Here is an 18,084-nt window from a genome sequence, read left to right as displayed (position 1 = left end):
TTCATCTTCAGACCAGTGATCACTCCTCCAACTACAAATCCATGGCTAAAGATTCCATGGCTGTGTCTTATCTTCTCTGGACTCTCTTCATCTTCTCCATCATCTTCTCACTTCAATCAAACAGCCAAGAACAACAAGAAGAAGAAGATACACCAATCACAAGATTCCAAAAATACTTAAGAATCAACACAGCTCATCCAAACCCTAACTACACAGCACCAATCTCATTTCTTCTTGATCAAGCTAGGTTAATCGGTCTAACTTCTCGAACAATCGAGTTCGTTCCTGGTAAGCCAATTCTTCTCCTCACATGGCTAGGCTCTAACCTTAACCTTCCTTCAATTCTCTTCAACTCTCACCTTGATTATGTTCCCGCTGAATCCGAGAAATGGATACATCCACCTTTCTCAGCTCACCGTACCATCGATGGCCTTATCTACGCTCGTGGCGCGCAAGACGACAAATGTATTGGTGTTCAGTATCTTGAAGCAATCAAGAACTTGAAATCAAGAGGCTTCTCTCCTCTTCGTACTATTCATATCTCATACGTTCCTGAAGAAGAGCTAGGTGGATTCGATGGGATGATGAAGTTCGCGGCGTCTTCAGAGTTTAAAGATTTGAATTTAGGATTTGTCATGGATGAAGGACAAGCAAGTCCTGGTGATGAGTTTAGAGTGTTTTACGGTGAGCGGACTCCATGGCATCTTGTTATACGAGCTGAAGGTATTCCAGGTCATGGTGCTAAGCTTTATGATAATTCAGCTATGGAGAATTTGATGAAGAGTGTTGAATTGATCTCTAAGTTTAGAGAGACGCAGTTCGATTTAGTTAAAGCCGGAAAAGCTGCGAATTCGGAAGTTATCTCTGTGAATCCAGTTTATCTTAAAGCTGGAACTCCTTCTACTAATGTAAGCTAATGATTTAAATTTTGCAATTTTTTTTTTTTTGATGTGTATGAGATTTTGGTTAAGTGTATTTTTTTTTTGTTGTCAGGGGTTTGTTATGAACATGCAGCCTTCAGAAGCAGAAGCTGGCTATGATCTAAGGTTACATCCTATGGCAGATCCTAATCTTATGGAAAAAAGAATTGCTGAAGAATGGGCTCCTTCTATTAGGAACATGACTTACATAGTAAGTGAACATACACCTAAACTCTAAGTTTTCCTTAATCCTTATGGTTGGTCGGTCTATATTGTGGCTAATTGTAATCTTACTATCCAAATCCATAATGTTGTATTATTTTTCTTGGACCAGTTTAAAGTGAAAGGAAACTTAAGAGACAATTTAGGAAGACCTATAATGACTCCAATAGATGATTCCAATCCTTGGTGGTTTATCTTCAAGCAAGCTGTTGAAGCAACCGGAGGGAAACTCGCAAAGCCTGAAGTCTTGCTTTCAACTACGGATTCACGGTTTATTCGCGCTATGGGAATTCCGGTTTTGGGGTTTTCTCCAATGAGTAACACTCCTGTTTTAGTGCATGACCATAACGAGGTATTGGCAAGATGATGATATTATCCTATTGCTATATTTGAGTCTATATTTTGTTATCACAGTATTGATATAAATGTTTTCTTGTGGCCTTAGTTCCTTAGAGATACTGTGTTCATGAAAGGGATAGAGGTATATGAATCGGTTATTAGTGCACTAAGTTCCTTTGAGGGTGTATCTGCTCAAGTAATCTGATGGATGTATTGATGCAAGCAATAGTAACACGCTGCTTGAAGATGGTCAAGGCTCACATTGCTATGGCCAATAAGTGTAGTATATCTTTCATACACTAGTAAAAAAAATCTCTATAGCCACTTGGCTATTCGTGGTTGTGCCTTAAAATTTGTGGCTATAGCGTCGTAACTTAAAAAATTCGTGGCTGTTTTTTAAAAAATCACCTTATAGCCACGAATTTTCGCGACTGCCAAGTGGCTATATGTATTTTTTTTACTAGTGATACTAAGTCTTTTTTTTGTATTGATATTTCACTCTAGCCTTGTGATATTCTAAGTGGGTGATAATAAACCCTTTGTAAATATCAGATTATATTTGTAATTTGTCTACAAAATTCTCAAACTTTGAAAAAGAGTTGACCTTTGAGCTCTCGAAATTAAAGAGTTGTTGTTACATAAAAGCTTGACTTTAAACAATGATTTTGTATTTTTTTGTTTGGCCTAATGTATATTCTTATGAATCTTTTTTTTTTCCAACCACTTGCACCTTAATTAAAATATGACACAACTATGTGAGTGGGTTGTTCAATAAGAAGGGGTTGTTGAGGTGTAGGAATAGGAAAATTCTAAAATTTGGATAACAAATCTATTTTAAGGTTTCAAGAGTGAGACTACATCAATGAAACCATGTTTGTAAAACATGAAGTTACAAATAAAACGGTTTTATCAAAGGGAATTCTATTAAATACCATTAAAATGGGTATTTCCATTAGAAAATTTATTTTCCAAAATACCCACTAAATTACAAGTGCTTTTCCAAAAATATCACAAACTAAAATCTAATTTTTTAACATTTTAAAACTAATTTATAAATCCTAAACACTAAACCCTACCCATAAAAAACTATATCTTAAATGTTAATAGTCAACCAAAAAATTAAAAAATAATTTCACATCTTCAAAATTCAATATTCTTTTTTTATGTTTATGGTATTTTTACAAAAACAAAATTTTTGTGGTATTTTTGGAATTAAATCAAAATGTGGTATATTTGGAAAACAATAGAAATAAATTATGATATCAAAGGTAAGGTATAAGGTAAGAAACATATAAGAAAACTTACATATACTTTAAATATTTATATACCATTTCCGATTTTCTGAAATTATTGTATATTTACCTATTTTCTAAATTTATATAAAGGAACGATTTAGAAGATAGTTTGGTGGCTGCTACGGGTGAAGGCGACTCTAGGGTTTGGAAGGTGAGTGAGCAGAGCAAAATCTGATTATGGTATTCTCGGCACGGCCTCCATGCAACCCTCCAGACGTGATGGGCTCATGGGTGCCAAATCCGGAGAGTGTGATTGATAATGAGTTCGTATCATCGCGGATACAGTTAGATTTCCCATATGGGGAAGATGGTGAGCCAGTTATTACTATAGGGGAAGAGGTACTAGATGCCATGAACTCTCTGTGGAAGCAGTGTATTGTGGTGAAGGTGTTAGGGAGGAATGTTTCACTACAAGTGTTAAGTAGGAAGTTAAAAGAGATGTGGGAGCCAATAGGAGCTATATATGTGGTGGACCTTCCGAGACAGTTCTTTATGGTTCGTTTTGAGTTAGAGGAGGAGTACTTGACGGCTTTGACAGGAGGACCATGGAAGGCTTTTGGGAGTTATCTTATGGTGCAAGCTTGGTCTCCGGAGTTTGATCCGTTGAGGGATGATATTTTTACGACCGCGGTATGGGTCAGGTTGTTGAATCTTCCTGTTAATTTTTATCATAAGGCAATTTTGATGGAGATAGCTCGCGGGTTGGGTAAACCGATTAAAGTTGATGCAAGAGCACTTAGTTTTGTCAAAGCTCGGTTTGTTAGAGTTTGTGTGGAGGTTAACTTAGTGAAGCCTCTCAAAGGAACAGTTTTGATTAATGGGGAGCGGTATTTTGTGTCGTATGAGGGACTATCGAACATACGCTCAATGTGTGGTTTGCCGCTTATTCATGAAGCATCTTCAACTAAGAGCAGTGGAGTTGAAGTATCTTCTTGTTCATCACTTTCCTCAGGTTAAGTATAGTGAAGCTAGAAGTTCCTAAAACGTAAAGTCAATATCATCTGCTCATGGTTTAAAGTCTGTATGATTTTTTCCATCAGTACTATACATTTTAAAGAAAAGCAAAGACCTTATGCTCTTGCACCTTGAGATATACAAACTTCAATGAAATGTTTTTTTCGGTTTTTTTTAACAGTTGATGTTGCTAAACTATATCCTAAGTTATCTCTGGTGATCTTCAAGAGAAAGAAGATACTATACTTTGCTATGATATGACATTATGAATATTTTTCTTTGTTTGGCCGTATTTTTTTTTTTTCCAATGGGCAGTGCTTTCCCCAAGAATCCAACCAATCATTGTGATGCTGATGCAATCCCTCTCGCCACCCGTAAGAGATAGGTCTGTGATTTGTGTGACCAAGTTCCACCACACTAGAGTATCTCAGGTTTTTTTAATTTAACACTATAATTTTCTGAAAATTGATTCCAACAGATCGCATGTGCTATAAATAGGGTCTAACATTGTCATGGATGGGGAGAAGAGAAACTGGAAAACACTTAGACCTTAAATAGTGAATACAAAAGCGGGGCGTTTTTCGTCCCGCACCGGAATAACACATATATGTTACCATTCAACCAGATTTTCTTCTTTTTAGCTTTTTTGAATTTTTTTTTCTTAAATTTGCAGAACTAACCAATATATATAGGTATGAAACACTTTTAAAAACATAAGTAGTGTTTATCTAGCGGTCCAAACATACCGCATACCTCAGTTTTCCTAAACACCGCAATAGATACGTACCGCATATTAAAACCACTTTTCCAGCACAGTCAAATACATTGTCACCAATTCAGACCCTTGAGTACTATATATATAATACACCCATGAACAAATATCCACTACTTAAAGAAGCAATGGACCAAAGTCTATAGTCTTTAATTTATGAATCTTGATTCTATTTGAATTGATTTCACATTTCGTCTTTTTGGAGGCAAAAAATCTCTTTACAGAATGGTGGTCCTCTCCATTGAGACAATGGAATTCCCAATAAATTCTTGTTCGTTCCTTAAAGCTAGGATTCAGATATAAATGGTGGTCATTTTACTCTGCTCTATTTCAAAAGGATCCCTCTCTACCAAATCAAAAACGTTCATAAGAAGTTCACCTTGACCAACAATTGTGTCAGATTAGAACTACCAATGTATTTGCCTACCTCACATCATGCTATTGACGTATGATTTTAGTTTTTTTTCTTTCTTCTGAATATTTGAGATTTAAAAGAAAAGATAATTTGGTTATAGAGAACGTATATATGTTGCATCTCTGTTTATAATTGGAAATTTTTCATTAGTTGCGTATCACTTAAAAAAAAAAACTAAAAATATAATTAAGATGATATTCCATACTTTAGACCATGCTCAATAGTAGTATTTAAAAGGTATCTTAGGATAAGATATCCTTCACAAAACATCTTGTATATGTACAAGATGTTTTGTGAAGGATATCTTATCTTAAAATACCCCTTAAATACTACCATTAAGGATGCTCTTAATCTACTGGATTTCACGAAGCCAAATTATCCACGTTATCGTTCGGGTATGGAAAAGATTCTCTTCAAGTGAACCAGCCTATCCCCTGTATGGAGCTTACACATTGGTTGGAACAAGGACACATTGTAAAGGAGAAGTGTGTAAAGGATCTACTTGTAATTACTATTTACTTAATCTCTCTAGTGTACTCACTATATATATTGTAAACACACACTATCAATTAGATTGAGCTTCCTATTCTATATGGTATCAGAGCATCGTGCTCAGCTCCTCACCACTCCTCGTTGCCGTATGTGGCTCCATCGTCACCAATGGTACATTCTCATCACTCCTCTGTTAATGATTTGTCAGTGTCTGCAGAAACAGGCCATCTTCTATTCAACAAAGCCCATCTCCTTTACTTCGCTCTTCAAGCCCATCTGGTTCATTACATTCCCAAAGCTCAACTCATTCCCCCAATTAATCAAACTCATCAGCCCACGAAAATACCCACTTAACATCGTCTTCTTCAAACGCCCCGTCCTCATCGCCTCAACCTTCACCATCACCTCAAACTTCTTCCTCTTTGTCGCCAGAACCATCTCCCTCACCCCCACCACCGCAAAATAACCACCCTATGCAAACACGGTCAAAGAACAACATTGTCAAAACCAGAACAATTACTTCCCTCACTACCACAGTCACAAAAAGCCGACCCAAAATCCCAACAACAGCGGCTGAGGCATTGAAAGATGAGAAGTGGCGTCAAGCGATGTGTGACGAGATTAATGCGCAGATTTGGAATGGTACGTTTGAATTGGTTCCTCCACGTCCATCCCAAAACGTCATTGGTTGCAAGTGGATATTTACAGTCAAATATCATCCGAATGGTGAGATAGACAGATATAGAGCAAGGCTTGTCGCCAAGGGCTTTCATCAACAATACGGTCATGACTTCACAGAGACGTTTAGCCCCGTCATCAAGTCCCCCACCGTCCGCTCGGTTCTTCATCTTGCTGTCACTAACGGGTGGAGTATTCGTCAAATTGATGTCAATAATGCATTCCTTCAAGGTACTTTGACTGAGGAAGTGTATGTTTCGCAACCGCCTGGATTCGTTGATCGGGATAATCCACATCATGTGTGCCGTCTTCACAAAGCCCTTTACGGGCTGAAACAAGCACCGAGAGCTTGGTACCAAGAACTGCGTGCATACTTACTTACACTTGGTTTCCACAACTCCATTGCAGATACCTCATTGTTTACCAAGCAACACGGGAAAGACACACTCTATGTTCTTGTCTATGTTGATGATATGCTTATCACTGGGAATGATACTAATCTCCTTGCTGTCTTCATTGAAACCTTGTCGAGTCGTTTCTCTCTTAAGGATCTTGGTGAGATGAGGTACTTCTTGGGTGTTGAGGCTACACGCACGGCGAAAGGTCTTCACCTAATGCAAAAACGCTATATCATTGATCTCTTAACAAAGACAAACATGTTAAGTGCTAGGCCGGTCTCTACTCCAATGGCCCCGACACCCAAACTTACTCTCACATCGGGAACGCCTCTCCCATCTCCGACCGAGTATAGGACTGTTCTTGGGAGTTTGCAGTATTTGTCCTTCACCCGTCCAGACCTTGCCTATGCGGTTAATCGCTTGTCACAGTTTATGCACTGCCCGACAGACTTACATTGGCAGGCCGTCAAACGAGTTCTTCGATATCTTGCTGGTACAACTACACTTGGCATATTTATTCGGGCTGATATGCCTCTTACGTTGCACGCCTATTCTGATGCGGACTGGTCTCGTGATCTAAATGATGCTGTCTCTACAAATGCATATATTTTGTATCTTGGTGGAACACCAATCTCGTGGTCGTCTTGGAAACAACGTGGAGTTGCTCGATCTTCCACATAATCTGAGTATCGAGCTGTGGCGAACGCTGCCTCAGAACTAAGTTGGGTGTGCTCACTCCTCACAGAGCTTGGTGTTAAGCTACCGGCTCCACCGGTGATCTATTGCGATAATGTCGGCGCCACCTATCTCTCTGCAAACCCGGTGTTTCATTCTCGAATGAAACATATTGCTCTTGACTTCCATTTCGTTCGACAGTATGTTCAAGCGGGTGCTCTGCGTGTTACTCATGTTTCCACTCACGACCAACTTGCGGATGTACTCACTAAACCGTTAGCAAGGCCACAGTTTGAAGCTGTTGTTTCCAAGATTGGAGTTGCAAATGCCCCTCCATCTTGAGGGGGCGTGTAAAGGAGAAGTGTGTAATGGATCTACTTGTAATTACTATTTACTTAATCTCTCTATTGTACTCACTATATATATTGTAAACACACACTATCAATTAGATTGAGCTTCCTATTCTATACACATTTGGTTGTGAATTCCAATGTAGTAGATAAAGTCATATTTCTGCACGGCCGATCAATAGTTCAAGTCACACACTCCCATAATCCATTATCTCTTCATAGAATTTCCTTCAACTTTTTATGTAAAAAATAACAAAATATTGTAGAGTTGAAGGGAAATATCCAAATACATGTCTTATTTTTTTAATAATCCATATTATCCACATTAAACTCATTATTCATTTTCAATACGTAATAAGATGGTTTTTCTCCAGCATGAATTATTTCTTACGTAAATTTTACCAATATGCTATTTTTTGCTGAAATTATATGGATTTACTATTTTTGAATATTTTGTGTTCATATATATAATTGTTTTGGTGATTTACAAAATAAATATATATATATATATATATATATATATAATTTTTTTGGGTTAAAATACATTAAAAATACAAAATCTGTAAGAGCAAATATAATTGATGAAATCCAATATAACGAATAAAACACCTGTTTAATTATATTTTTATAGTTTGAAAATGTCAAATCGATAAAAAAATAAAAATAGAATTATTTTTTTTTTTTAACAAAAACATAATTGATTCAATATTCTATTCATCTAATATGAATTTAATGAAAAATTTTGTTGGAAAAATATAATAAAATCTATATGATTTTTAATAACTCTTGCGCGTTCATCGTGTGTATAGAAAACTAGTCATATACGAAAACAGTAAAATATGTTTATCCTTTTCACGGGACGTGGCCAAAGTGACGATCTTTTTGATACGAAGCTCGATGATATGGTTTTGTGGGCTAATAATATATTTTATTTATTGCATTGTCATGACAAGTTAATATTTTTAATAGAATTGATTTTTTTTTTTTGTCAATACCAAACTCATACAGATTAGCTCAAACAAGTCAATTGGGAGGACAATTGTTAACAAACTTAACCGAATGCAGGAGCACATGCACACTGCATGCCAGGCTATCCGCTTTTACATTCGCACTTCGAAGAATAAGAGATAAAGAAAAGGTAGAAAATTCTTCCCTATCGCTAGCCCTGGGCGTTCGGGGGCCCGTTCGGGCTCGGGCCGGGCATTTCGGGTTTTCGGGTTTAGACTTCTAAAGTCTATTCGGGTATATATATACTTTCGGGTGGGTTCGGGTTCGGACCGGGCTTTTCGGGTTCGGGTTCGGTTTTGTTTCGGGTTCTTATAACCGTAATAACCACTAATTTTTTCTTTAAAAAAAAAATTATAATGTAATCTCACCAGAATTATCATCCAAATAGAAGGAAAAAAAAATTATAGTGTAACACACGCTTCAATACCAAGAACAATAATACACGCTTCAATACCAAGAACACACGATTCCATTATATAAGAACACACACTTCAATATTTACACTGAATTCAAAGTTCCATTCACTAAAACTAGTGACCAAAAACTATAAAACTAAGAATCTAAGAAACTAAAGCTCGAACACAATGAGCTTAGAATGCATAAGTCTCAACACATGCTCAACACTTCACGCTCAAAATAAACATGGCAAATTATTTATTTCCTGAAACAAGTTATCCTCTAAATATTCATATTTAATATCTCTTTACTTGGTTTCCAAGGCGTATATTAATCTCTGTGTTAAGACTATACAAAGATGGGGAACACGAAAGAGACACACGGCTAATCAAAATCACATCAACAATGTCATGAGGGCAAAGTCACGAACTCTGTAAATAGATGGATCTCTTGTGGTCGCAGACATAGCCGCTGCTCTTAATATATATTATCTAAAGCTATGCTTTTCTTCAAGAATATTTGCTGAAGAAACTGTAAATAAAGCTTCTTTCCAAGCTATATGGCTGGACAAAAGAGCCTTTGATGGCTCTTGTGTTGTGGTCGGCTTTTAGATTCTGTTTGGTTTGTTTATTTACCCAAGTGAACCAACAAAAACTGTCGAAAGACATAGATCACTACTCTGTAAATATTTATGTAAATTGGAAATATCGTAATGTATTATTATTATAAATGAAAATATTTTGAGGCACAAGCAATCTATATATGAGAGAAGACAGAGAAAACTCAGCAACGGAAAAGAGAGTTACTGTGTTTATCCAAGTAAATCAATCGCAAACCAAACAAAAGAATTCGACGAGCTACGTCGTCAATGGAACTCAATCAAAAAACAAAACAATTAACACTGAATTCAAACATATCAATCCCCACATAAACCATCGTTATTAGCCAAAAAAAAAAGAAAGTAAAATAAGATGTCGATTGTCGACTATGGAGTACTCCTTCTTCTTAAACAATAAACATAACGCTAGAGAGAGACGTACGGGAGAGAGAGAGACATAGATTTCGCTAACTACAGAATTATGATCTTTCTTGGAATGAAAATATTCAAATCGATTCGAGTATATCAAAATTCTGGGCAATGAAATCTATCAACAAAGTTACGAAGGAATGAAATCGGGTTTACAATCTTGACAATCGGGTTTTCGGGTCTTCGGGTTTACCCGAACCCGAACCCGAACCCGGATTTTTTCAAAACCAAAACCCGATCGGGTTTCCTCTTTAATCGGGTTCGGGTTCGGTACGGGCTTAACGGGCCGGGTTCGAGTATGGGCTTCGGCTACGGGCTTTTTGCCCAGGGTTACCTGTCGCTATCAATATCTTTCAGGTATACAGAGAAAGCTGGCCACTCAGAAGGAGAAAACACCATCTTCACCAAATTGGGGCAGTCTGTAAAGAACTCTACATCTCTGAAATCGTGGCCTATTATACATCGAATCGCCCACATCAGTGCTTCTACATCTGCATGGAGAGGAGAAAGGCTTCTACGAGGGTTTAAAGCTCCCATGAAAGTGGAGCCGTTCTGTGAGTACTGACAGAACCATCCTAATCCTGCATTTTTATTTGTGTCCTTCCATGATCCGTCAACAAAGCATCGGTATCCTGAAAAGGCAGAATTGATTGTTCCTTTGGGTTTAATGATTTGTACGTTTATATTTCATTCATCCAAAAATAATAATTTAAATTATCACCAAGATTACTAATACTTTGATTCATTCAAAAATTAAAAAGAAAAAGAGTTCTTCTGCACACAACTCTCAAGATTGCATTCTAATTAGATTCTCATAACATAAATATATATAAGAAATTTATTTTGTTAAGAATCCTAATTACAAAACATCAAAACTCAATTTACGCAAGTAAATATATATAAAAAAAAAATTTAAATTGTCATCAAGATTAGTAATACTTTGATTCATTCAAAAAATAGAAAAAAAAAAAGAGTTCTTCTGACACAATCTCAAGATTACACTCTAATTAAGTTCTCATAACATAAATATATATACAAAAATTTATCTTGTTAAGAATTCTAATTACAAAACATCACATATGCTTTGGCTTGTCATTCTTGTGGTCTATATGATGTTCGTTAGTTATGTCAAACCTACAACGTCCGCGGTCAAACATCAAACATCAAGAGCCTTTCTCTCAACTTAAAAGGGAGAATTAGACTTATAAGAGAGATACTTATTTATGAAACATAAGAAAAGTGTTAAAGATGAATAAATCATATATATACACACTTTCTATTGACTTTTTAACACGTTTTTAATGGTACATATTTTTGTATTTATAGATATCATTTCTTTAATATGATTTCAAGGAGTAACTGCTGAATACGGACACCTAACGTATTAAAAAAAAAATACAATATTTTAACACATAAAAATAACATTTAAAGCATAAAGTATTTAAAGTGATAACCCTTGCTAGGAAATGTCTACTTATAGAAACAAAAACAAAACGTGGTTTGGGGTTTATTATAGACAAATATTGTTTAATACACCGATCGGAAAACGAGAAAATGTTATAATAAGTAACAACAAGTGTCACGCCATAATTAAAAAACACATAAATTCACAAAATACATTATGCTTATCAAGGTGATGAAAGAAAGTATTATTTTGACTATACATACTTTAACTATAAATGTTTTGCATTACTTGATGTAAAAGCTAAATAATCAAGAAAATAAAAATTCTTTAACTCTCTTGCCAGTCACCTTCCGTAGACGACTAAAGCCAAAAATACTTAAAACTTTTTCAAACTAGTTAAGTTGTTTTATTCAATCTTTTGTGTTGTAACATATTTCGTGTTGATAAACTTTTATCATGAAGATTATAACAAACAGTCAATGAAAACCAATTGACAAAATAATTATCTAATTTCATAGTCTAATATTTTTCACGTGTATGCCCTAGCTTTTTCTACCACTCTCTCTATATAAACCTACATGGAAACAAGAACATATCATGCAACAATCTAAGAACATAATAAAACCCCTAACAACATATATATCAAGTTTTATATATTCTATTAACAAATTTGCTAATTATGGCAATTAAGCTTGCCCTAGTCATACTCTTTGTAGCTTCATGGGATGTTGCAAAGGGAAGATCTCTTACATTTTCGACGAAATCATCACTAGATCGTTATAGTTTCCCTCCTGGTTTTAGTTTTGGTGTTGCCTCTTCTGCTTATCAGGTTAGTTTGTTTTCCGATATCGGTATCTACTGCCTCACAAAATTTAGTGTTTGACATGTTCATTGATGTGATGCAGTATGAAGGTGCAACCGAAGAAGGAGGAAGGACGCCTAGCATTTGGGACAACTTCACACATGCATATCCAGGTTTGTACTTATCTATATTTTTTCACCATTAATATTACTAATACTAACATTTTGTGTAATTTATATATCAGCTACAATATATATCTAACATTTTGTGTAATTTATTTATAAACTACAAACTATATTTGAAAATTTGCAAAAATATTTGGCTATATATATAAGTAGCCGTTGAATTTTCGGCTGTATAATATTTGAATATGTGTAATTTTTAGGCTATATAAATATATTTGAACATGGTAAAATTTTGCAGAAAGGACTAATATGAACAATGGAGATATAGCAGTTGATTTTTACCACCGTTATAAGGTATACGATTTGAATATTTTTATAATTAGGAAGTAACTTTTAATTTCTTTAATATGTTTTTTCTATATTATATTTAGCATAAGTTCATGTACTAATTAAATTAAACAAGCAGGATGATATCAAGTTGATCAAATATATGAATATGGATTCTTTCAGATTCTCCATCTCCTGGTCAAGAATATTACCAAGTAAGTAGTAATTAACTATGTTGAAAATTTAGTTTAAAATACTAATTACATAATTCTGTCATATATATGTGAATATATATACTTACTCATTTAATTTGTTAATCTTTCAATATTTGAACATTCAGGTGGAAAGCTTAACGATGGTGTAAACAGCGAAGGAGTTCAATTCTACAAAAATCTCATTGATGAACTTATCAAGAACGGTTAGAATCATATACTTAAAACTTGTGTATATATACATGTATATAAAAGTCCACAGTTCAAGTATATATGATCATAGTATATTCAAACATGTACATAGGCATAGAACCTTTTGTAACAATCTACCATTGGGATATCCCTCAAGCTCTATACGATGAGTATGGTGGTTTCTTAAGCCCTCGGATCATGTAAGAAAATTATAAGTTTCTTTCATTACCATATATCGAATCGAAATCATAATACTAGTTTAATAACCTTAACTCAAATTTTTTTTGTTGATGTAGCGATGATTTCCGGAACTTTGCTAGAGTTTGCTTCGAAAATTTTGGTGACAAAGTTGATATGTGGACAACAATCAACGAACCATATGTTTATAGTGTTGCGGGTTATGATAATGGTAATAAAGCAATGGGACGATGCTCGAAATGGGTAAACAAGTTATGTGTGGCTGGTGATTCTAGCAGGGAACCTTACTTAGTTTCTCATCACCTTCTTCTAGCTCATGCTGCAGCTGTTGAAGAGTTTAGAACTTGTGACAAGGTATAGATATATAAGAAAATATCTCATTACATTAGTCAGTTAAAAAAATTGGGATGAACTTGTCTTATATGATATACAAAAAAGCTTAAAATTCCCATTAATAATAATTAGTTTTTTTTTTCGTTCAAAACAGATTTCAAAAGATGCACAAATAGGCATAGTGTTATCTCCATTTTGGTTTGAACCTTATGATGTTGCTTCCCATGCTGATAAAGAAGCAGTTGAACGAGCTCTTGCATCCTATGTTGGTTGGTAAGTTTTCTAAATGAAAAAAAAATATTTAAAATTTTCAATATGTTTATGTAAGAATTAAATAGGCTAATTTTGTTACTTATGTAGGCATCTTGATCCTTTAGTCTTTGGAGATTATCCGGAAACGATAAAGAAAAACGCCGGAAACAGATTACCTTCTTTTACTAAAGAACAATCCAATATGGTCAAAAACTCATTTGATTTTATTGGAGTAAACTACTATACCGCACGATTCGTCGCTCATCAGGAACACAATGACCCTTCACGACTTCGGTTCACGACAGATCAACACCTCGAGTACAAAAGTAAGATTACTAATAACATTTAGTTAATTGCCATATTAATTAATCAAATGTTATTTAGTAATCTCAAGAGAAAAGAAAGCTTAGTCTTTAGTTAATTGCCATATTAATAATCTAGTATAAAGCTTCAAATTTCTACAAATAAAATAGGTTTAAATAAAGCTTCAACTAAAACTAATATTACCTTTGTTTTCATTTTTGGTTAGTGACAAATCGTAGCGGCGATCACATATCTTCACAATCTGTATGAACTTTTGACCTCTCATTAAACTAATTTTCTTTTCTCAGAATACAAAATTTTATTTGAATTGCAAAATTTGTAGCAAAACTTGACAGCTACATATTCTTTGTTTCTTTTATCATTTCAGGACGGATCAAAAGTACTATATTCATATCCTGAAGGCATACGGAAGATTCTAAATTACATTAAAAATAAATATAATAATCCAACGATTTACATAACGGAAATCGGTAAGTACTTAAGCGAAATAATCTCATAGTATTTCACTAATTCTCACCAAATTAGATACAATTATCTTTTTGTGTTACTAAACCATGAATAATTTGTAGGATTTGACGACTATGATATTGCGAAAATGCCCCGAGAACAAATATTAAAGGACATACAAAGAATAGAATACCACAAGAAACATCTTGAAGAACTCCGTAAAGCTATCACGTAAGAAAATGTCAACATATATAATGAAATAACATTTGATTAATTATTAGTAATCTTATACGATTGTGAATATTAATCTCAATTATAAACACAAATATACAGTGAGGATGGATGTGACGTTAGAGGCTATCTTGTTTGGTCGTTGTTGGATAATTTTGAATGGGAACATGGATATGATGTGAGATTTGGTCTCTATTATATTGACTATACAGACGACCTTAAACGATATGCAAAAGATTCTGCAAAGTGGTTTAAACATTTTCTTGAGAGATCAGAACATCAGACATATCTTATTGGATATGGGTTTCCCTCTTTCAAGTATCTAGCAAAATGAAATGGGTCACACCTATTTGGGATAACCTGGTTGGCAACTCAACATCATACTTCAAACAGACGAGCTTGACCTACTCAGTTTGGTAGTTTATATACTCATTTATCAGCTTTGTAAAATGCTAAAGTCTATGTTTAGATTGTTTTTGTAGATTTGTCATGTTTTATTTATATTTTGTTAAATGTTTAATATTAATTAAGATATATCTTTATTATATAAAGCATGTATTATACCCAAAAGCCCTTTTCTTGTGGGTTCAAATCCTATATCAAAGGCCCATTATTTAAAAAACACATGTTTCCTGAGATGGCAGAGAAGAGCGAGGTCAAGATCTCGAGCTAAACCAACCATTTAGAGCAACCACGATAGGGGTTTTAAACATGGGTTCTCTATGTTTTTGACATAAAAATTAATCAATTAATCACTTAATTAGAGAGAACCGACTCACAGTAGATAAGCTTTTGGTGGGTGAAGAGTCGATGACGTGGTGGTATGTGAATGACCGAAGTGTAAAATATATAAACAAAAAAAAACAAATGCCAATTTTTTCCTTTTCTTTCGCGACTTTCTTCTCTCTTATCTCTCTCTCTCTCTCTTTCTGGCGATAGCAAAAGCGAAAGGTTGGATCCATTGGATGGTCTTAGATTCAAGAGTGTGAGATCCAACTCGCACATCTTGAAATTTTATTTCTCTGTTTGATCCAATGATCAAACAAATTCAACTATGGGTTCCTTTAATTAATTTTTTCACTTAACCGGACAATTAAAACTAAACTTCCTCACCACAAAATAGTAGTGTCGACTGAGACCCACCCATGGTATCGATCGATACCCACCTACCCACCCAAAACACAAACACATGCATTACACATAAATAGTAGATATGTAACTGGATATAAACTAGTATATTAAAGAAAATTTACAATATAACTATTTACTTACAACAAAATTTTAATATTTTTAAAAAATATCTTTTTTTAAAGATAAATAAATCCACACATTGGTCGGGTCATAAAAGAGAACTAATCATTTAAATTAATATGAAAAAACTAAGCACATTACTTGTTGTATTAATATGAAAAAATTAAACACATTACTAATAATTAAGAGATAGATTATAAGATGACACATGTCAAATATTAGAAGTGCCAAATGTCAACATACTAGAGCAAGTTTAAAGAAAACCTTTAATATTATATAAGATTATTCAATAATTGGATTAATGTTTTCAGATTATTTGTTTATCAAAAGTTCAAAACCTATTTAACAAATTGTAATTACTTGTTAATCTCTTATCTATTAAGCTTTAAGATGTACAAGATTACTCATTTAAAACTAACTAAGAAAAATATCTGATAATAATCAAAATAGCATTCAGCTTTGATTATATAATGCCACAAAAGTACTAATTCCCAAGTCTGAGAAAAAGGGACCACACTTTTGAGAAACGACCAACATGACAATGTCATTGTCCGATCTTCCCAAGGATTTGTTGGAGGAGATACTCATTAAGGTTCCAGTAAGATCTATAAGAACAATAAGATCTATTTGCAAAGATTGGAACACTTTGTCCTACGATCAAAGCTTTACGAAGAAGCTCTTTGGTAAAACAATAGCAACAAAGGACAATGAGAGTATGGTGGTCTTGATGATGGGTTGCAATGTTTATTTAATGAGTTTCAATCTCTTTGGAATTCACAAAGACGACAACAATGTTGGCTCATCTATAATGCATAAAGCTAAACTCAACAGCCTAAGCGATGACTTAGATTATCAAGTCGATAATATATCTACTGTTTATCATTGTGACGGTTTATTGTTATGCATCACTATTGTCAACAAGATGAACATTAGGATTGTAGTTTGGAACCCTTATATAGGGCAAACAAGGTTGATCAAACCCAAAAATGCTTACATGATAGGTGACAGGTACGCTCTCGGATACGAGGAGAAGAGCAACTCGCCTCGTATCCACAAGATCTTGAGATTTAATAATGAAAAAATTCGGAACACCAACCGAATTTATGAGTTTGAAATCTACAATTTGTATTTTGATTCATGGAAGGTTTTTAATTTAACTCTAGACTTGGAAATTTTTGTTTTCCAATGTGGCGTGTCTCTCCAAGGAAATACTTACTGGTTAGCTAGAGAAAGGTATATAGAAGGAGGACGACAAGATCACCAAGTTTTCTTGATCTGTTTTGATTTTACAACATAAAGATTCGGACATCGTCTTCCTATGCCGTTTCACTCTTATTCGGAAGATACTGTGAATCTCTCTAGTGTTAGAGAAGAGAAGCTTGCATTGTTACTTAAGAGGAGCTTCATATTATGGAGGATAGAGATTTGGGTTACAACAAAGATTGAGCCTCAAGAATTAACGTGGAACAAGTTTTTTGACGTTAATATGGAACCACTCACTCATCCTACGGTTAACCCCAATAGTTTCTTCATTGATGAGAAGAAAAATGTTGTTGTGGTTTTCGATGTAGATAAATATAACGTCAAACCCAAACTAGCTTACATCATTGGAAAAGATGGATACGTCAAAGAAGTAGATCTTGGAGAAACTAGATGTAAGTCCTATTGTGGCTACCCACTTGTGTGCTCATATGTTCCAAGTTTAGTGCAAGTTAAGAAAGTTGCACGAGCAGAGCAATGCAACAGCAGCATGACATATTTTTTCGGAAAGCATAAGGGGCTTATCGGGTTTGAATATTTTGGAGTTTTTATTTTATTTTTATGCATCATCATGAGTTATTTATGGTTTAGATAGACTATTTAATATAGGGCTATGCGCGTTTCTTTCTATTCTTTGATTTTCTTGGTATAGGCGTGTGTATGCAATATAGTGGATGATCCACGGGTTGCGACCTATGGACGGGGGAGGTGGGTGTGTATGAGCAAATAGGGTCTGGAACGCGAGTATATTGATGCAAAGAGAACATAACGGGACTCAAAAACA

General features: G+C 34.6%; 3 protein-coding genes and 1 pseudogene across 4 annotated transcripts; all 4 read left to right on the top strand.

Annotated features, from left to right (window-relative positions):
* On the top strand, positions 1–1,833 carry LOC17899585 (aminoacylase-1). Of its 2 annotated transcripts, XM_023776778.1 has the most exons (5): positions 1–288; positions 412–908; positions 994–1,131; positions 1,255–1,494; positions 1,588–1,833. In XM_023776778.1, the coding sequence occupies exons 1-5, from the start codon at positions 42–44 to the stop codon at positions 1,684–1,686; spliced, it is 1,221 nt and encodes a 406-aa protein (XP_023632546.1). In that variant the 5' UTR covers positions 1–41; the 3' UTR covers positions 1,687–1,833. The 2 variants fall into 2 exon arrangements, with proteins under 2 accessions (XP_023632546.1, XP_006307525.2); XM_006307463.2 differs by having other exon boundaries at positions 1–908.
* Positions 1,834–2,995: 1,162 nt separating this feature from the next.
* Positions 2,996–3,733, top strand: LOC17899826. Its single transcript, XM_006305866.1, has one exon. It carries the CDS (start codon positions 2,996–2,998, stop codon positions 3,731–3,733), a length of 738 nt encoding a protein of 245 aa, XP_006305928.1.
* An 8,292-nt stretch (positions 3,734–12,025) lies between these two features.
* On the top strand, positions 12,026–14,793 carry LOC17898993 (beta-glucosidase 32). Its single transcript, XM_023776790.1, has 12 exons — positions 12,026–12,175; positions 12,252–12,321; positions 12,572–12,627; positions 12,740–12,815; positions 12,941–13,018; positions 13,117–13,204; positions 13,301–13,556; positions 13,690–13,808; positions 13,896–14,113; positions 14,317–14,354; positions 14,479–14,581; positions 14,681–14,793. The coding sequence occupies exons 1-12, from the start codon at positions 12,026–12,028 to the stop codon at positions 14,791–14,793; spliced, it is 1,365 nt and encodes a 454-aa protein (XP_023632558.1).
* A 1,788-nt stretch (positions 14,794–16,581) lies between these two features.
* LOC17900549 lies at positions 16,582–17,964 on the top strand (annotated as a pseudogene).
* The last annotated feature ends 120 nt before the right edge of the window (positions 17,965–18,084 follow it).

This window comes from Capsella rubella, unplaced genomic scaffold, assembly GCF_000375325.1.
Source record: "Capsella rubella cultivar Monte Gargano unplaced genomic scaffold, Caprub1_0 scaffold_1, whole genome shotgun sequence".
NCBI lineage: Eukaryota > Viridiplantae > Streptophyta > Magnoliopsida > Brassicales > Brassicaceae > Capsella > Capsella rubella.
This window is presented reverse-complemented; position numbering and strand designations above follow the sequence as displayed.